The following is a 15,629-nucleotide window of genomic DNA, read 5'->3' as shown; positions in this document are numbered from 1 at the left end:
GAACACAAACATGCAAAAAAACTCGCTCATCATTTCACTTTCAAATTTGGTGAACGCAAAACAAGCAAAGTCATCCAGTCCTGGAGCTCCCTTATTTGTCAACATTGGACTTGGGGAAATAATGTGTTCCGGCTGTAATAACAATTAGACACCTGCCCACACTGCACATCTGCTGTGTGTTGGTTGCTGGTTGCTGGTGGGTGGAGGAATATATTCTATAAACAGAGTCGTAGCGTGTATGTAACCTGATGAGTCCTCACACCAGTAACCAACCCTAACAGGTAACAACAAGCACTGTATATATGATTCATGATTACAGAAGAGAGCATGTATGCTGAATGATTTAAAATAGATGTAATTGTAAGTCATTTTATCAGTGTGAAGTCTCACAATCACAATCAAAGAAAGTAGCTGTGAGATACTCATAAAAGGGACATTTCTGTCACTAATGTTTTTTATGTTGTTGGAAATGTGGTGTGTACCTTGCAGGCATTGTGGGTCACACACTGAGACACATATGTCTCCAAATGAGTCCCAGTTGTCATATTGACCAGTAGATTCCCAATTGCGGCTTCTTTTTAATCACCCTGAGGACGGAGCCAGGAGCTCAGATGAGGCTCTCAGCAGTGCAGAGGTGAGCAGAGTAAGGGGCTCATCTGCTCTCTGCGTCGTTTCCAGCATGCTGATTACATGACCCTGTTACGGGAGGATGTGCTGAACCCACAAGAAAAGAGCAAAGTGTTTAGAGACTGACGAATTACTGGAGATTAAACACAGCGTTTAAAGACCTTTTTGTTCAACGCAGCAGAAAACGGTGCAGCAGCATACTTTAAAAAGTTGTCACTTTAGTTCCATGTTTCAGGCGGTGTCTGTTTAATCTGTCCATTAAAATAAAGCATACACTGTACCGCTAGTCCAGCTCGTTTGTGTGGCTTTATCTCACTAGACACCACAGCCGCTGTTAATCCTTAAGGCTGTCAGCAGCAGGGGCAGCAAGGCTCTCTGAGGGAGTGCTGGACCTCTTCTTTCTCCTGAGACTGCTCTGGCTGTTTGGAGCCCTGTTACTTTTCTTTAAACGCCAGGCAGTGTTAAAAGGTCACTGCAGATGTAATTGAGCATTGGCGGCTGTGGCCTTTCAGTGTTTCATTTCCTTTCTCTTTTCTCTTTTTTTCCCCCCTGCCTCGCTCCGTCCTTTTTTCTTTATTATTTCCCCCCCCACCACCACCACTACACCCCCCCCACAGCTCGCCAGGAATCTCCCACCACGGACCATTGGGTACCCGTGGACGCTGGCCTTTGGCACAACGAAGCACGGTATGAGCATTAAGACACTGTACAGAGCCATGCAGGGCCAGGACACCCCAGTGCTCATGGTCATTAAGGACAGCGACGGCCAGGTGAGCTACAAAATTCAGCAGAAACATACTGTAGAGGTGTTACTGTTACATAAGTTTACAATAACTGTCTCCTTGAGGTTAGAGATGTTTCTAGTATACTGTAATCATCGTCGTCGTGTGCTTTTCTCCAGGTGTTTGGTGCGTTGGCATCCGAGCCTTTTAAAGTCAGCGATGGCTTTTATGGCACTGGAGAGACCTTCCTCTTCACCTTCAATCCAGAGTTTGAGGTACGCTGCCCTCCTCTGTTTGAAGATGTCGGGTTTCTGTGGAAATTTAAATTAACTTTTAGATTTGGACATTAGATGAGCAGGGTTTTTTTAAAATATATAATGTACTTAATGCTAGGAGGATGAGGACATCCAGCAGAAGTGATCTATGTGTGACTGTTATTGCTTTAAATTAGCATTAATCAATATGCTTTCTTAGTCATATGCTAAGTTATTAATGTATGTGACATTCAAGCACACTTATGCAGTGATACATATCAGTCTATACATCCTTATAAAGGATCGTTACATGTTTTTCTTTGTAAAGCACTCTAAAGACAACTCAGTGGTGTTCAAGTGTTTTGTAACTTGCGTCCTCCACACTGAACTTTACACTTGAAGGATTTTACCTTGGGACACTGATTTGACTGAGCTAAAAGAAACACATTAACTGGTTTTTCTACAAACAAGAACTTTTTGCCATCAGAAGTATTGCTTAAGTCAGATATATGAATCTACACAAACATCTCTGAATACAATCCAAATGCAGATTTATCTGACTTTCTCTAAATATAGTTAACAGAGTGAATTTAGAGAAATACATCAACCTGTTGATAAGACATTTCCTTTGAGTGTGTCTGATTGCTCTAACTGAATGTTCAGATGTTGATTCAGGATGTAGGTTGTAAGATAAAGGATATTATATTATGTCAACACTGCTATATTCTAATGAATTCTCTGTTTCATCCCTAACAGGTGTACAAATGGACAGGTGACAACATGTTCTTCATCAAAGGAGATATGGACTCCTTAGCTTTTGGTGGAGGCAGGTGAGCTCAAGCTGCTCTCCAAGCTACTTTTGTAGCAACATATATTAGTCATTGAATGTGATACATTGTGATAGTAAAGTGTAACATCCAGTATCCTGACAGATGAACACTGACTGTGCAGTAAAAGAATGTGGTTAAGTTTTGGAACCATAGGAGCAGGTTTTATGATAACCCAAAGATAGAATTCAAGTTGCAAAACAATGCTATTAAAGTGATACGTTGTGGAAAAGTAGATTTGGTTCCCCAGAAAGACCCCACAGAAAATGTGTACCTGGAGAGAAGTTTATGTCCACCTGACTGAAGTTTATTTCTCTTTCTGTCTTTCAGTGGCGAGTTTGGCCTGTGGCTGGACGGAGACCTTTACCACGGCAGGAGTCACTCCTGTAAAACATTTGGGAACCCCATGCTGTCGAAAAAGGAGGATTTCTATGTGCAGGACATAGAGATCTGGGCTTTTGAATAACAAGACAGTGCACCACAGGGAAAGTCCTGCAAAAGGGCAAACCAAGGAGTCCTGCTCCTTAGAACAATGGCAACGTCCCAAACCTAACTGCACATCACCAGGGCTCCCCAGGGTGGAAGCCAGCTATCGGATGCTTGTTGTGCATTACTACTGCAGTTATTACGGAGCTTTTTTTCTTTGTGAAAAATTACCTTTGTGTGTATCTTGTTACAGCCTTGTGCAGCCTCTTTGCAGAGTAGGGGGGAGTGTGTAAAGCAGTGAAAATAATGGTGAAAGAGACAGTGAGACGAGGTTGCGTCAGTGGGATGAAGAGAGGGAAGCAGGGAAGGATAGAAAGATTAAAAGGGACCATCGGGCCTCCAAGAGGAAATGACCATCGGAGCTCCTCTCACCCGAGAGGTGGTGAAGATGATGGCGGCTGAGGTTTGGGACTGCTGCAAGAAGAGAGAACTGCCCTACTGGTCCAGATTGTGCATCTGAACTTCACAGAACCTCAAGGAGTCCCCAACACCCTCTCAAACCCCCTAAGAACTTTGTCCATTCAGTAGGATGTTACTCACTGTGCTGTCAGCCTTGACTGAGAGAGACCTAGTTAGAGGAAGAGAAAGACAAGCTAACAAAAAGCTGAACACATTCCATTACACATGGTGGTGGTGGAGTGTCAAAGTTCTGGTTTGCAATTTACAAAATGCATCAGCAGAAGGATACGATGACACTTAGCTCAGAGAACAAAAATATTTGCTGTGTGGGGGGGGACAGGTGAGTCTTTTTACAGTACAGTACAGTTTTGGGTTGTCTTCTGAGGCTAAACTATAGAGTATTGTGTATTGTAGTCCTCCTGTTGTTCACTGTCATAGCACACCATCTGAAAGCACATAGCTATAATCAGATCACCCATCGTCGTAATGTTCTGTTCAGTGGGTGTACGTGTGAGTCCAGCTAACACCAGCTCCTCTCACAGGATGCTGGCTGTACTGTTTGTAGACAGTAACGTGTTGCAATAGATTTGTGGAATATGCAAATAACTGTCCTGTGACCTCAAATACCCGCAGGTCGTGGCTCTTTTGCCGCCACCTGTCACTCTTTCAAGAGAGAAACTTGTAAAGCTTTTACGTCTTGATACACAATTGCTTTTCTGGGTATCATTTGAAAAGCCTGAGACGTGGTTAACTGTTTTACATGCATATATGACAATTATATATTGGTATATATGATTATATATGGAATTATATAATCATATATATTTTGCTGTTAAGTGTGACAGTGATCTATTTGTGCTGATATTTCAGCTGTTACAATATAATGTATATTACCCTGTAAATTAATGTTAAAATAGTAGATTTGTTCCATATATACATATATATATATACACACACATATATATATATATATATATATATATGAAATGCTATATAAATATACATATATATAATAAAGTGTGGATTGGTGGGTTGCTTCTAGCACTTTAATCTGGTGTAAAAGCGTCAACGCCAGGTTCTTAGATTCTCTTAGCAGTAGCTGTACAGTACTTTTTTGTTTAGATCATTAAGATGTTAACTGTTAGTAGAAAGCTTGCTGCTACCAATATCAATAAGGGTATGCCCTAATGCTCTGTGTGTCTAAAAAGGAGGATTACTTAAAGGTAGGAAGGGGGGTTGAACGTGTATAAGCACGGAAGCAGGGCTCGGTTTCTCTCCTCATGTGGCTGTCAGGTGAGTCTCAGACAGGTAGGTATGCAGGCAGGCACACTGACTTCTGACAGGCAGATGATGGCAGGTGAAGGGAAGAGAGTACAGTGCGTAACCCACCCCCAAGGAGCTTTCTTCCCCCCTTTCTGGTCTTCCACACCAGTATTTGTGTCCTTGTGGAGAGTCACAAAGAATAATATGGATAATTCTTCCAATTATTTCACCAGAATACAATGTATCAGTGATGTATAAATAACAATAAAGCTGAATTAATTGTTGTAACCTGGGCTATGTCTGAATTTGTCATGCTTCAACGTTTACTACTATTATTTACTTTTTAATATTAGCCTTTTATTTAATGAGGTAAGGAGAAAAAAAAGGTTACAGTCAGTTGCCTAATAGGATTAGTACGTGTTTTATCCTTCATAGAGTTACTACTTGTGCATCATGTAGTTCACATATATGGGGGTCTGCAGTGTGGCACTGGAATAATTACAGACTTTCACAGTGTCAAATGAATACATTATTTGTTTTAAACTATTGACATTAAAGATACATTATTAATTGCTTTAATTAAAATCACATTAATAGATTCATTATTAAAGTTTATTTTTAGGTGCCTCACTGCTTATGCATAAAAATGCAAGCGCTCATGAAATGGAAACTAAATGAAAGCAGGAAACAAATGAAACAGATGAGGAACATGATAATCAGATGGGTAAATGCAATAAAGCAACATTTTAAACTTTTAGGATTCATTTTGAATTCAATTTAATTTATAATTTCATAATACATTTCTCAAGTGTATCAGTTTATTAATGGATGTAAAAACTGTAAAAGTCTTTGATTATTTTATTGGCACACTACAGACACCGTCCATGCTACAACTGATCGTATCATTTTGGAGAATCAGTAACTGAACATGGTTTGATATTCAGACAAAGGAATGTGAGAAATGTCCAAAAAGCCTTTATTTCTTCTGCCAGCTTTCTGACAGCAGTATTCACATTTCAGTAGGAGCCTGCCTGCCTGCCTGTAACTAAGCTCTTGTGCGTCCTCATTGAAAACTCTTAAAAGTTACTACTTCACTGACCCTAGAAGAGTCTTTATTTTTGTAGATGAAATATTGCACCAGGCTCCTCCGTGGGTCTGTCTGTGTTAGGAAACCACACTGCTGATTATCAGTGTTGATAGAGCTACAGTTTAAAACTTATATCAGCTGATGTCACTGGCAATATATATATTTTAGGGGTTTTTTTTCTCATCCAGCAAGTCCTTTTAAGTCCTTAGATTATACACACAAGCATGAGCCCTGCTTTGATCACTGGCCAACAGCTACATTTGCTGTATTAGAATTTTTTTTTAAATGTCAGTATTAGTATTACTGCAGATGTAAAAACCTCCAACAAAAGACTAATGCCAGACTCATTTTAAAAACTCGACTCTTCATTGTGTTCCAGTAAAAAAAATCTCCTGAATTTCAATAGTAGAGAACAGCAGAGTGACTTAATCCAGTCTATTGAGAGCTGAGGGGTAAGAGGCAGGATAATAAACTGGGTCCTGATTGAAACAGGATGAAGTGCTTCAGCTGTGAGTGAGCGCCATCTAATGGTCGCTTTTGTAAGTGTCGGTCCACTTTAGTTACTTGCTGGTTTGCTCATCGACTGTCCCATGAGTCTAATCAGTCCGAAATATTAGATTATGCACTATTGTCAGATCTTTAATCAATAACATTAACTGTGTGATTATACAAATTATCCAATTACGTTTCATGAGAGGAAGTCTAAAAACCAGTCAAGTGAAACACAAATCTGGTTTGTCGTGTATGTTTTATTGAACGGCCCGTCAGGCCCAACACAACAGCACAGGCAGCTGTGATGATTCACAGCTCAGGAGCTCCTCGTCTGTGTCAGCTCAGGAGAAACAACGCCCGAGTATCATCTATTGACTCGGTCCTGATTTGAGCCTTATTTCTTCTACTTTCAGATCCCTGTCAAACCCAAACTTCCCCCTCGGGCATCCTGCTGTGTCAAGAGACATCCAGCAGGACTAAAATAGTGCAGGGATCATCGCTGGGTTCTTGGATTATTGTCTTGTCAGCTGCACCGTCAGCATGTTTCAGACTGACTGTAGGCAACCAAAATGTGTTACAAAAAAACGTCCCTTATTGCAATATATATAAAGATGAACAGAAAGGCAGGAGATGATCCTCTGAGCAAACAGTGTGAACACATAAAGTCATGCAGATATTTATCCCAACAAATAAGGCTGAAAATATACAACAGATGTATAATTTTGTATGGAAATACAATAGTGGGATAACATTTTAGACATCCCTTCATCAGTGCTTTAGATTCACAATTGTTCTTGTATTAACACATCATCATTACAGAAGGATCTTTGTATTAAATACGGCTCAAATTAGCTCTACAAGAAAATATACAGCAGGAAAGTGGCTTTATCTCAAAGTCATTATTAAGAAATTCAGATGCCATGTTCCACATGACAATTACAAGAGGCAGGAATAATTCCACAGCACTGAATATTCAGTGTAGTCCAGGGTGGGAGCTAATTATTGGATATAAAATACAGTGTGGGCAAGCACAAACAAGTGTGCACCAATGTATTGATGCAAATCTATCCAAAAAGGCAGTTAGAAGGACATAAAGAACGGCAACATCTTCATTTGTCAGTAAGGCCGGGGCATTATGTAGAAAATCCTCATTGGTTAAATCATGAAGTTTAAGATGGCAGCGGTGCCTTATTCAGTGGTTCGACAAACTAATGACGGATACCAACTTTAGTAATTAGCTTTCTAAACCAAGCCATACAGCTTACATAGAGTTTGGTCTATCTCTGTCCAGATGTGATACAGCATGTGCAGATTTCCAGTTGAAACTGTTCAGTACACCAGGTATTTGAACTCTGAGTAGATTAGAGGAAACATGACGGTGCAGGCTCGGTACAGGATGGCTCCGCTCTTGAGTACAGCTCGGGGTTTGGTGCACCAGGACTCGGACTTGAAGTTGAAGTAGACGGCGTACACGGCCACGGCGAAGAAGTGACCAATGAGGGTCATCGGTTTGGGCGTCAACCTGATAAAAGTCAAGATGTTATTAGCGCAATAAAAATGTTCAGTCTGGTGTATTTGAATTGGCCTTTACAGTAATGGTTTGACATTTTGGGGAAGAGTGCATATTCGATATCTTGCACTTTTCCCCAAAATGTCAAACTATTCCTTTAATACAAGACTGTTTTTCAACCACATCTTTCACCATTAGAAGCTATAAAAAAGACTATAATTCAGGTGTTCTTTCATTCTGTATAATGATGGAGCACGTTATTTATTACTTACACTGAGAGGAGTCCGATAGGCCCTGCAATACACTGTCCTCCAAGCTTGAAATACCGGAAGCAGGCTTTTCTCAACTCATGCAGAGAATCTGGTGAAACAAACATGGACATGATGAGAAAATGACCGTCATTTGTTTGAATGGCATGAATTCAGAGGGGGTTTTTTCATACTCAGTGCATGATAACAATGATTATTTCTGATCCTGTGTCATTGTTTTTCATGTGTCATTAGATGCAGGCTGTGGCGGATAGAGACTCACTGTCAGTGGCTGCAAACAGCTCATACAGGGCTTGGGCCAACACATTCACCACAAAAGAATGTGATGACTTGCGTTCCCAGTGGAATTTTTTCTTTGCCTATTGAGAGGAAGAAAAAAAAAGAGCTGAGTGTATTATTGTACACTGGTCTGCAGTCTCCCACCTAGAGCAGAGGGAATAACAGGGCAGACACATTATATATGTGCGTGTGTGCAGGCTCGAGCATACATGCCAATTACAGGAAGCCTGTTATTAGCTGGTAATTGACTCCTTGATCAATTTTGATGATGTAGTTTCTGCATAACCTCTTCAATACTTAAAACGAATAACCAAAATGCATTTAATACTTTGTAGAAATGACATGCATTTAAATCAGTTGCATTCCTCCAGCACCGGATCTTATATTGAAAAATCATTACTGGTGTCAAGAAATATCTCATTTTTATATTCCAAGCTAATTTTTCCTAAAAATAGGGAATTGGTAGTTTTGTGAATTTTATTAAATATCTTTTTCAATTCTAGTTCCCAACTCTTCTTCCCATTTGATCTTACCGATTGTACCAACATTTTATACACATTTATACATTACGAATTTTGCATTGTAGTTCATAACATATTTCAAAAGGGATGAAAATGTCTTTTATCTGTGTACTTTTTAACCTTTACATACTGCTAAGGGTCAAATTTGACCCATTTCTACATTTTAAAGCTGTAAAAACACCCTATACACATTTCCTCTAGGTGGACTTTTATCTAATGAGACTGTAAATATACAAAAATGGAAATAAAATGCATCTTTTTGTTCATTTTTGTGAAGCTGATAAATATTTTTGTTCATAAAAATGTCTCCAAATTTGACTTGTTTTTATCAGAAAATTCTAAAATCAGCATTCAAACATGTTAAATTCTTCATATTCTATAAAATGTTCTCCTGGGCCATAAAACAGTGATTGTAAATGTCTTTTTTTCTATTAATAAATAGACACTCCTCATTAAGGATTACTCTGACATTCATTCATGACTGACAGGGGATTTATGAATGTGAATTGGTGTAGAGACTAAATAAGAACAGTATGTAAGGGTTAAATAACTAATATCTATAAAACTGATTATTTGATATGTTAGAATCTTTCGACATATTTTCAGAGGACATGTTGTGTCATCTCTGCTCTCAGTGTTTACCTGCAGCATGGCCGTGTCGTCGTACAGATCTGAGATGTTGCTGAGCATACTCCTCCAGATGCGAACGTCGTTAAGCGCGACGCTCATCCCTCCTCCGGTCAGAGGGTGCCTCATGTTGTAAGCATCGCCCAGGAGCAGCACGCCTGCAGACCACACACTGCTGTTTGTCTCACATCCAAAATACATCACCAGTTGTTCTGCTTTCTTTTTTTTTTACTCAGCACTTTATAGCTGAGCTCATCACATGAGTCTATTTTAAAGGAATAGTCTGACATTTTGGGGAAAACTGCTGAAAGTTAGATGAGAAGTTTGATACCACTTGGCTAGTGAATGCACGTATTTCCCAAAATGTCAAACTTTGTGTGATTCAATCAGCCAAAAACAGATCCAGCATTTTTAAATTCATGCCTAAAACAAAGTATTGATCTTTTTTCTTTGTTTTTAACCCTTGGGAAGAACATGCATTTACAACACTTTTTCAGTTTAACCTAAAACACAGACTAATTAAAAATTAGCTGATGGCCAGGAAAGAGTTTCACTTTCTTTCATCATGCAGTAATAACCAAAGGGAATAACTTCTTTTCAAGATATGCATCACACTGTACACAAGCTGAAATCAGTCGAAGCACTTCCCTCTGACCACTTCTAACTACAGACAATAACACTTCAGTACCTGGCTTGTTGACAGGGGAGGGAGGGAGGAAGCTGGCAGGCATGGACCTGAGTCGATCGTTCTGTAGCGCCTCCATGAAAGGCTCCTTCAAATGCTCTGAGGGGAGGAGAGAAAGAGAGAGAGCAGGCGGTCGATCACTCAGCTGACTCTGAGGATGAAAACCCACAAGGTGCACGCTGGGCGCATGCACACGAAGAGGGGAGAAAAAAACAGCTTTTCTTTGGTGTGTGTGAATGTACATTATCAATGCATCAGTGTGACTGACTCCGCCATCAGCTGGACCTCTGTCAAGGTTAGTGGAGCTGGTGCTTTGATATCTGGGCTTTGATATTTCAGCTGAAAAGCCGAGCGCTCCATGAATGTCAAACCCTTCAACTGCACCTTCCTTCACTCACAGCTCAGGAAGAAATCTGGAAACATTCCCAGCTACCAAGACTCAGCATGACCGCTTGATAAAAAAAAAATCCTTCCAAGAACATGATTTTCAAATAATCTGGTTACAGACTTTGATCATTTATCACACTCCAGGAGCTCATCCTCAGACCAAAAAGGTCATTTTTCATTAGAGATAATTATGATATTTCCTTCTCTTACCTGGCAGCTGCGGGTGTATTTTCTCTGACATGTATTCTGAGAGGTTGCGTGGCATCTCCCCCCTGATGTCCACGAGCACTCTGGTCTGTGAGGAGGAGATCTGATAGATGAGCACGGGGCTCGGGTTGGCCAGCACCAGCTCAGCATGGTTGGATTTAAACTGGGGACAGTCCTGAAGAGGAGAAGAGGGAGAGCTCAGCGATGGATAAACACATCCTGAGTCTACTTCAGTTTACAGAGTGAGGTATTGGGCTGAAGACATGTTGTTTTTAATCAATACTTGAGACTTTTTATTTCACTAGGTGGTATTTAGAGTTGGTAAAGGTCCATTTGTAAGGTTTGCACATATCATATTATACTTTAAATGTCAGAGCACAGAACAAAAGGTAACCATGCAGTCACTGAATTTCCAACACTATATATAACACTACAATATTATTGGAATAACTTTTAATTTGATATCATATTTCCCCCTATTTAGCATTTACAGATGGAAATACTACAGTATACTACTATAATGTAGCTGTAACAGATATGACATTTTACTGATACTTATTTCTGCTAACTAGATTTTAGTGTGCTATAAAACATACAGTGCTTATATATACGTTACATGCTGCTTATAAATGCTAACTAGGCATTAAGCATTACTAAACAATTGAACCTGACTGGTTAAGAGGATTTCTGGTAATATTCAGTTAAGATGCAGTGTGGGATCTGTCTTTGAGTTTAACAGGAAATATAAGAGATTTAAGGATTTTGTCTAAATGAAATTAATTTTTTGTTATTTTGATGGAAGGATGCCAAACCTAATTGGACAAAAAACCTCACACTTGATGAAAGGTATCACCACAGGTACCTTATTTTGAATGTTCTTCTTCCCTATTTTTATTGTATTTAATTATGAAATTTGCTTGCTGCTCATCAGGAAGTAGGAAACCTTGAAAAAACCTATGGACCTATGGCATTCAGCAAGTAGACTTACAAATATGAAATAAAAGTTGAATTTTTTCTATGTATTTATAATGACTACAATACAATGTAACAATTCAAATCTGTACTGCAAATATTGTTATTGATTTACTTGATCTAATTTCTATGTTAATGAATTGTTATTGTGTTGTATCTCTGTGTGACACCTAATCACATGACTTATGCTGGCAAAAAGATGTTGTCATCACTATGGAGCCTTTATTACATGTGCAAGATGCATACAATGAAATGATGACAATAAATACAGTCTAAAACTGTACCGTCATCAGGCATCCGACAAAGTGAGAGGAGATGTGAGCTTTCCCGGAAACAAGACTCTTTCTGAATTTGGAGAAACAGCCATCAGCCACCACTGTGAGAGCTGCGCGGATCTCCTGCAGGAAACAGAACCACACGGTCATGTCACGTTCATAATCGGACACTTCTATCTTCTGTACTAAAGGTAGCATTTCTTTCCATGAGGGAAGCCCAGACTTTAAAGGCTTTGTTCGACATGTACACACACACAGTTTCCTCTTCTTACCTTGATGTCTCCGGTTTCTTTATCCTTGTACTGGACTCCGGTTACACAGCCGTCCTCTTCCTCCAAACTGGTCACAATGCCTTCTACGACTGTGACACTAGGGGGTGCAATTACACAGTTAGAGATATAACTTCAATTTGAAAGGACAGCAGAGGAAACATGGAAAAGTAATGACTAATGATCACTTTATGAGTAGTTGGTTCAATTTAAGAGCTTTTTCAGACTCTAATCATCTCCCCTCTACATTAAAATAAATCGCAAAATATAAAGTGGCAGCCATCAGATGTTAATGATCCCTCTGTTTTTTCACTGCTGTCAGAATCAGTGTTATCCCATTAGCCAAGTTGGCACACACACTCTCTTTATCACGACTCTACTCACTTGGGTTCGGCCAGGGCGGCTCTCCTCAGGCCCATGATGAATCGACCGTGATGGAAAGCCCGTCCGCACTGGATGCCTTCCTCCTCCTGAGGGTAGGGGATCTCCACCTCTGTGCTGCTCTCCATGTCATGGATCACATAGCCCTTCACCAGATGGGCATCCAGACCTTCCACTGAACCTGAGGGCAAACACCAGCAACAGGTTAAAGTCCTAACCGCTCACATTCATTGTTCATCCAGCCGGCTGCTTGTTCACATGTGTGTGATCTAATGAAGGGTGGAGAAATGGAACAAAGGTTAAAAGCTACAGTGGGGACTTGTTTTAAAATGACCAATGGGTGCACTTTAACCAATTTACATAAAACTTGCTCCCTTTTTTAACTCTCAGATAGCTGATTCTTGAAGACTTTTTTTTTTTAGGAGGATAAGAACTCATGGGTTACAAAATAATATAATATTAATATTACAGTGATGTCTTTCATGAGGTGTAATGGTAAGGTGACTTCAAAAAAGCCATATGGAATTTCTTCATTAAAATTATACTGAGCAAAAAGTATGAGATGTAGATAATTCAAGTTTCTAACATTTTAAAGCGCCTGAAAACTTGGTTTCTTTATTTACCAATTCTTCTATAACATTAAATATGCAAAAATAAATAAGCAACAGTCAAAGATAAAGTTCAGAAAAGACAAGGTTATTTAGATAGAATCAACACTTTGGTTCAGGCTGAAATATCTCAACAGTTATTTAATGGATTGCCATTAAACGTGGCACAGATGTTCGTGTCACCTTCATGATCAATTCTAATAACTTTGTGATCCTCTGACATTGGGAGTGTGTTAGCATAGTGACACTCTGAATTAAACTCAAAGCACCAGTGAGTCACAGGGCTGTGTAGGTGTGGTTTGATTTGAGTTGATTGACAATTCCGGTAACATGAATAAACCAGCCAAACAACACATCATCAGATATTAATTGTTTGATTCTGATTGGTGCGTGTCACTGTGACAAAGGTTTTCAGACTTCAAACCAGTCAGACATGTGCAGCCAAAATTAAAAATGTGATAATCTCTCATGTGTGATAAAGCAACACTGTTGAACAGTTAGAAGCTGTTTTTTTAAACCTCTATTATTTGTCCATTTGTCACTACCAACCGCAGCTTCCATCACTGACCTTCCAGCCCCAGGTCTCTGAGCGCTCTGTAGCCTCCAGGCTGCAGCAGCTCCCCCACTATCCTGTCAGGCTCCTTCATGTCCCTCTCCACCACCGTCACCCTCCTGCCATCCCGTGCCAGGACTGCTGCCATCGCTGAGCCCAGGACCCCGGCCCCAACTATCACCACATCTGGCTCCGGGGCCACAGAGGAGTCACTGGTGGACACAGCCTCGGAGGTGGAGGACTCTACATTCACCGTCTTCCTCGTTCTTCGGCTCTGAAGTGAAGAAATAGAGAGAAATGAGACAGAGGCTCATCATACATCATATACACAGAGTAAAGTCCAAACTGAAGTCGATTGTAAAGTAAACACTGGGAAATGTACTTTACAAAACGTATTTAAATTAATATATCTATCTCAATAGTGATAGATATCAGTATATATATATGTTACCCACTATTTCACATATATTTATAACAATATTAACATTTTCATCACTTTTATCTAACTAAAAGAGGCATGAATAAAATCATAGGTTTTTCTCTTCACACAAATTAAAAACCAAACAGTTAAAAAATTATCATAAATTTAAATAATTGTTTATAATATCTATAATTTTTAATCTGTCTTTGTCTTCCTTTGTTCACATAGTGAGCAGTGTCTTACCTTCTTACTGTGGTTCTCTGTTTTGTCGCTCTTCTGTGTTGAGCTTTGAGGGATGAAATAGTTGATGAAAGGTAAAACAGACAGGAGGCTCAGAGGTAAATGAAGCACCGAAGAGACTCGGAGTTTGTGGCCATGGAAGTATCTGACATATGAGAGCAGCAGCCCCACTGACAGAAATAAGGCTGCGGCCATCACCAGCTCTTTGTGACTGAAGCTTAAGACAGAGTAGGATTTTTTGTAGAGATATGTGAAGCTCGCAATTCCCAGGAAAGTCCACATCTTTTTAGATTTAAAAAAATTTTAAAAATAAAAAATAAAGATTAAATAGATAGTGATGGTGAAAGAGCAATACTGAGAACCAGGTTTCTTTAAGCTGACTAAAAATAAATCGCCGTGCACTAAAAATCAATTAGCAATTATTGTTCATTTCTCAGGTGCTCCAGAATCAAGTCAGCTGTGCCTAAATAAACTTACTTTAGTACTCATGATATTTTGCTCATCGGCAGACAGTCGGTGCGATGCTGCATATTTTATGTTAATGAGAAAGACGGACTACTTTGGATTCGTTGGTTTCACTTCCCGCCTCCTCCACACCTCAGCCTTCCAATCAGGAGTGACGTGCCGGTGAGCAGAGCTCACGCTATCAGCCGATTGGACATCCGCATCGACACTGGGCCTCCCCTCAGGCGCTGATTGGACAGCCGGCTAGCAGGATGGTAGTATGATGTGATGTCAGTGGAAAGGTGCATGTTTCATATTTTAAAGGCTTTACGAAAAGGGGACCTGGACCAAAGATAGGTCATGTAAGACAAGATGAATCACTCTGAAGTATAAACCATGGCCATCACACAGTCTGGTCATCAACGGAGCTCTCCGGCTCTATTTAATCTCAGGCACAGATGGCCTGATCTGTTACCATAGCAACTCAATTTGTGCATGGACCTAATAAAAAAACTCAATCATTAGTAGATATTTTAACAATAATTGTGCAGTTGTGTTTGAATTTAAACCTAATAAATAATCCGTGTTTTGTAACAGAAGACACGTGTCACATGTGCTCATGTTTCCATTAAGGTTAATGTATCTCAAACTAGAGACAACCATGGTATCCAAAAAAGGTCCAGAGTGAGAGCTCTTTCCGATGCCCAGTAGTACAATAAAGCTTGTGTTTGGAAAAGTCAATGGTCCTGTTAAAATGTGTCTGGGTATGAACAACAAACTACACATGCTGGAGAGAGTTTTCACATATTCAATCCTAGTTTAAT

General features: G+C 39.8%; 2 protein-coding genes across 4 annotated transcripts in view; one reads left to right on the top strand and one right to left on the bottom strand.

Moving 5' to 3' along the window:
* oxr1a (oxidation resistance 1a) overlaps positions 1 to 4,298 on the top strand; it is a 64,051-nt gene extending 59,753 nt beyond the window's left edge. For all 3 annotated transcript variants that reach the window (XM_062421931.1, XM_062421930.1, XM_062421932.1), the window contains 4 exons: positions 1,245 to 1,397; positions 1,529 to 1,624; positions 2,360 to 2,433; positions 2,761 to 4,298. In XM_062421931.1, coding sequence (XP_062277915.1) covers positions 1,245 to 1,397; positions 1,529 to 1,624; positions 2,360 to 2,433; positions 2,761 to 2,896 — 459 coding nt within the window. In that variant the 3' untranslated portion in view covers positions 2,897 to 4,298. The remainder of the gene's footprint in view (positions 1 to 1,244; positions 1,398 to 1,528; positions 1,625 to 2,359; positions 2,434 to 2,760) is intronic.
* A 2,096-nt stretch (positions 4,299 to 6,394) lies between these two features.
* Positions 6,395 to 14,861, bottom strand: sqlea (squalene epoxidase a). The gene is made up of 11 exons (XM_062422893.1): positions 14,365 to 14,861; positions 13,716 to 13,974; positions 12,543 to 12,720; positions 12,162 to 12,258; positions 11,899 to 12,012; positions 10,646 to 10,817; positions 10,052 to 10,147; positions 9,379 to 9,521; positions 8,199 to 8,295; positions 7,940 to 8,027; positions 6,395 to 7,679 (listed from the first exon to the last, which is right to left on the bottom strand). Exons 1-11 carry the CDS (start codon positions 14,641 to 14,643, stop codon positions 7,487 to 7,489), a joined length of 1,716 nt encoding a protein of 571 aa, XP_062278877.1. The 5' UTR covers positions 14,644 to 14,861; the 3' UTR covers positions 6,395 to 7,486.
* Between the last annotated feature and the right edge of the window lie 768 nt (positions 14,862 to 15,629).

Source organism: Scomber scombrus, chromosome 7 (genome assembly GCF_963691925.1).
Source record: "Scomber scombrus chromosome 7, fScoSco1.1, whole genome shotgun sequence".
Lineage (NCBI taxonomy): Eukaryota > Metazoa > Chordata > Actinopteri > Scombriformes > Scombridae > Scomber > Scomber scombrus.
Note: the sequence above shows the minus strand (reverse complement) of the source record. Positions and strands in the feature narration are given on the sequence as shown.

What these genes read in the sequence shown, in the direction of transcription:
- sqlea (XM_062422893.1), bottom strand. Translation starts at nt 14,643, where the DNA reads ATGTGGACTTTCCTGGGAATTGCGAGCTTCACATATCTCTACAAAAAA. An exon ending in TTGTCGGATGCCTGATGACG is followed by an intron (nt 10,818 to 11,898) that starts GTACAGTTTTAG and finishes TCTCCTCTTCAG; the next exon opens with GACTGTCCCCAGTTTAAATC. An exon ending in CTCCCCTGTCAACAAGCCAG is followed by an intron (nt 9,522 to 10,051) that starts GTACTGAAGTGT and finishes TGTGGTCTGCAG; the next exon opens with GCGTGCTGCTCCTGGGCGAT.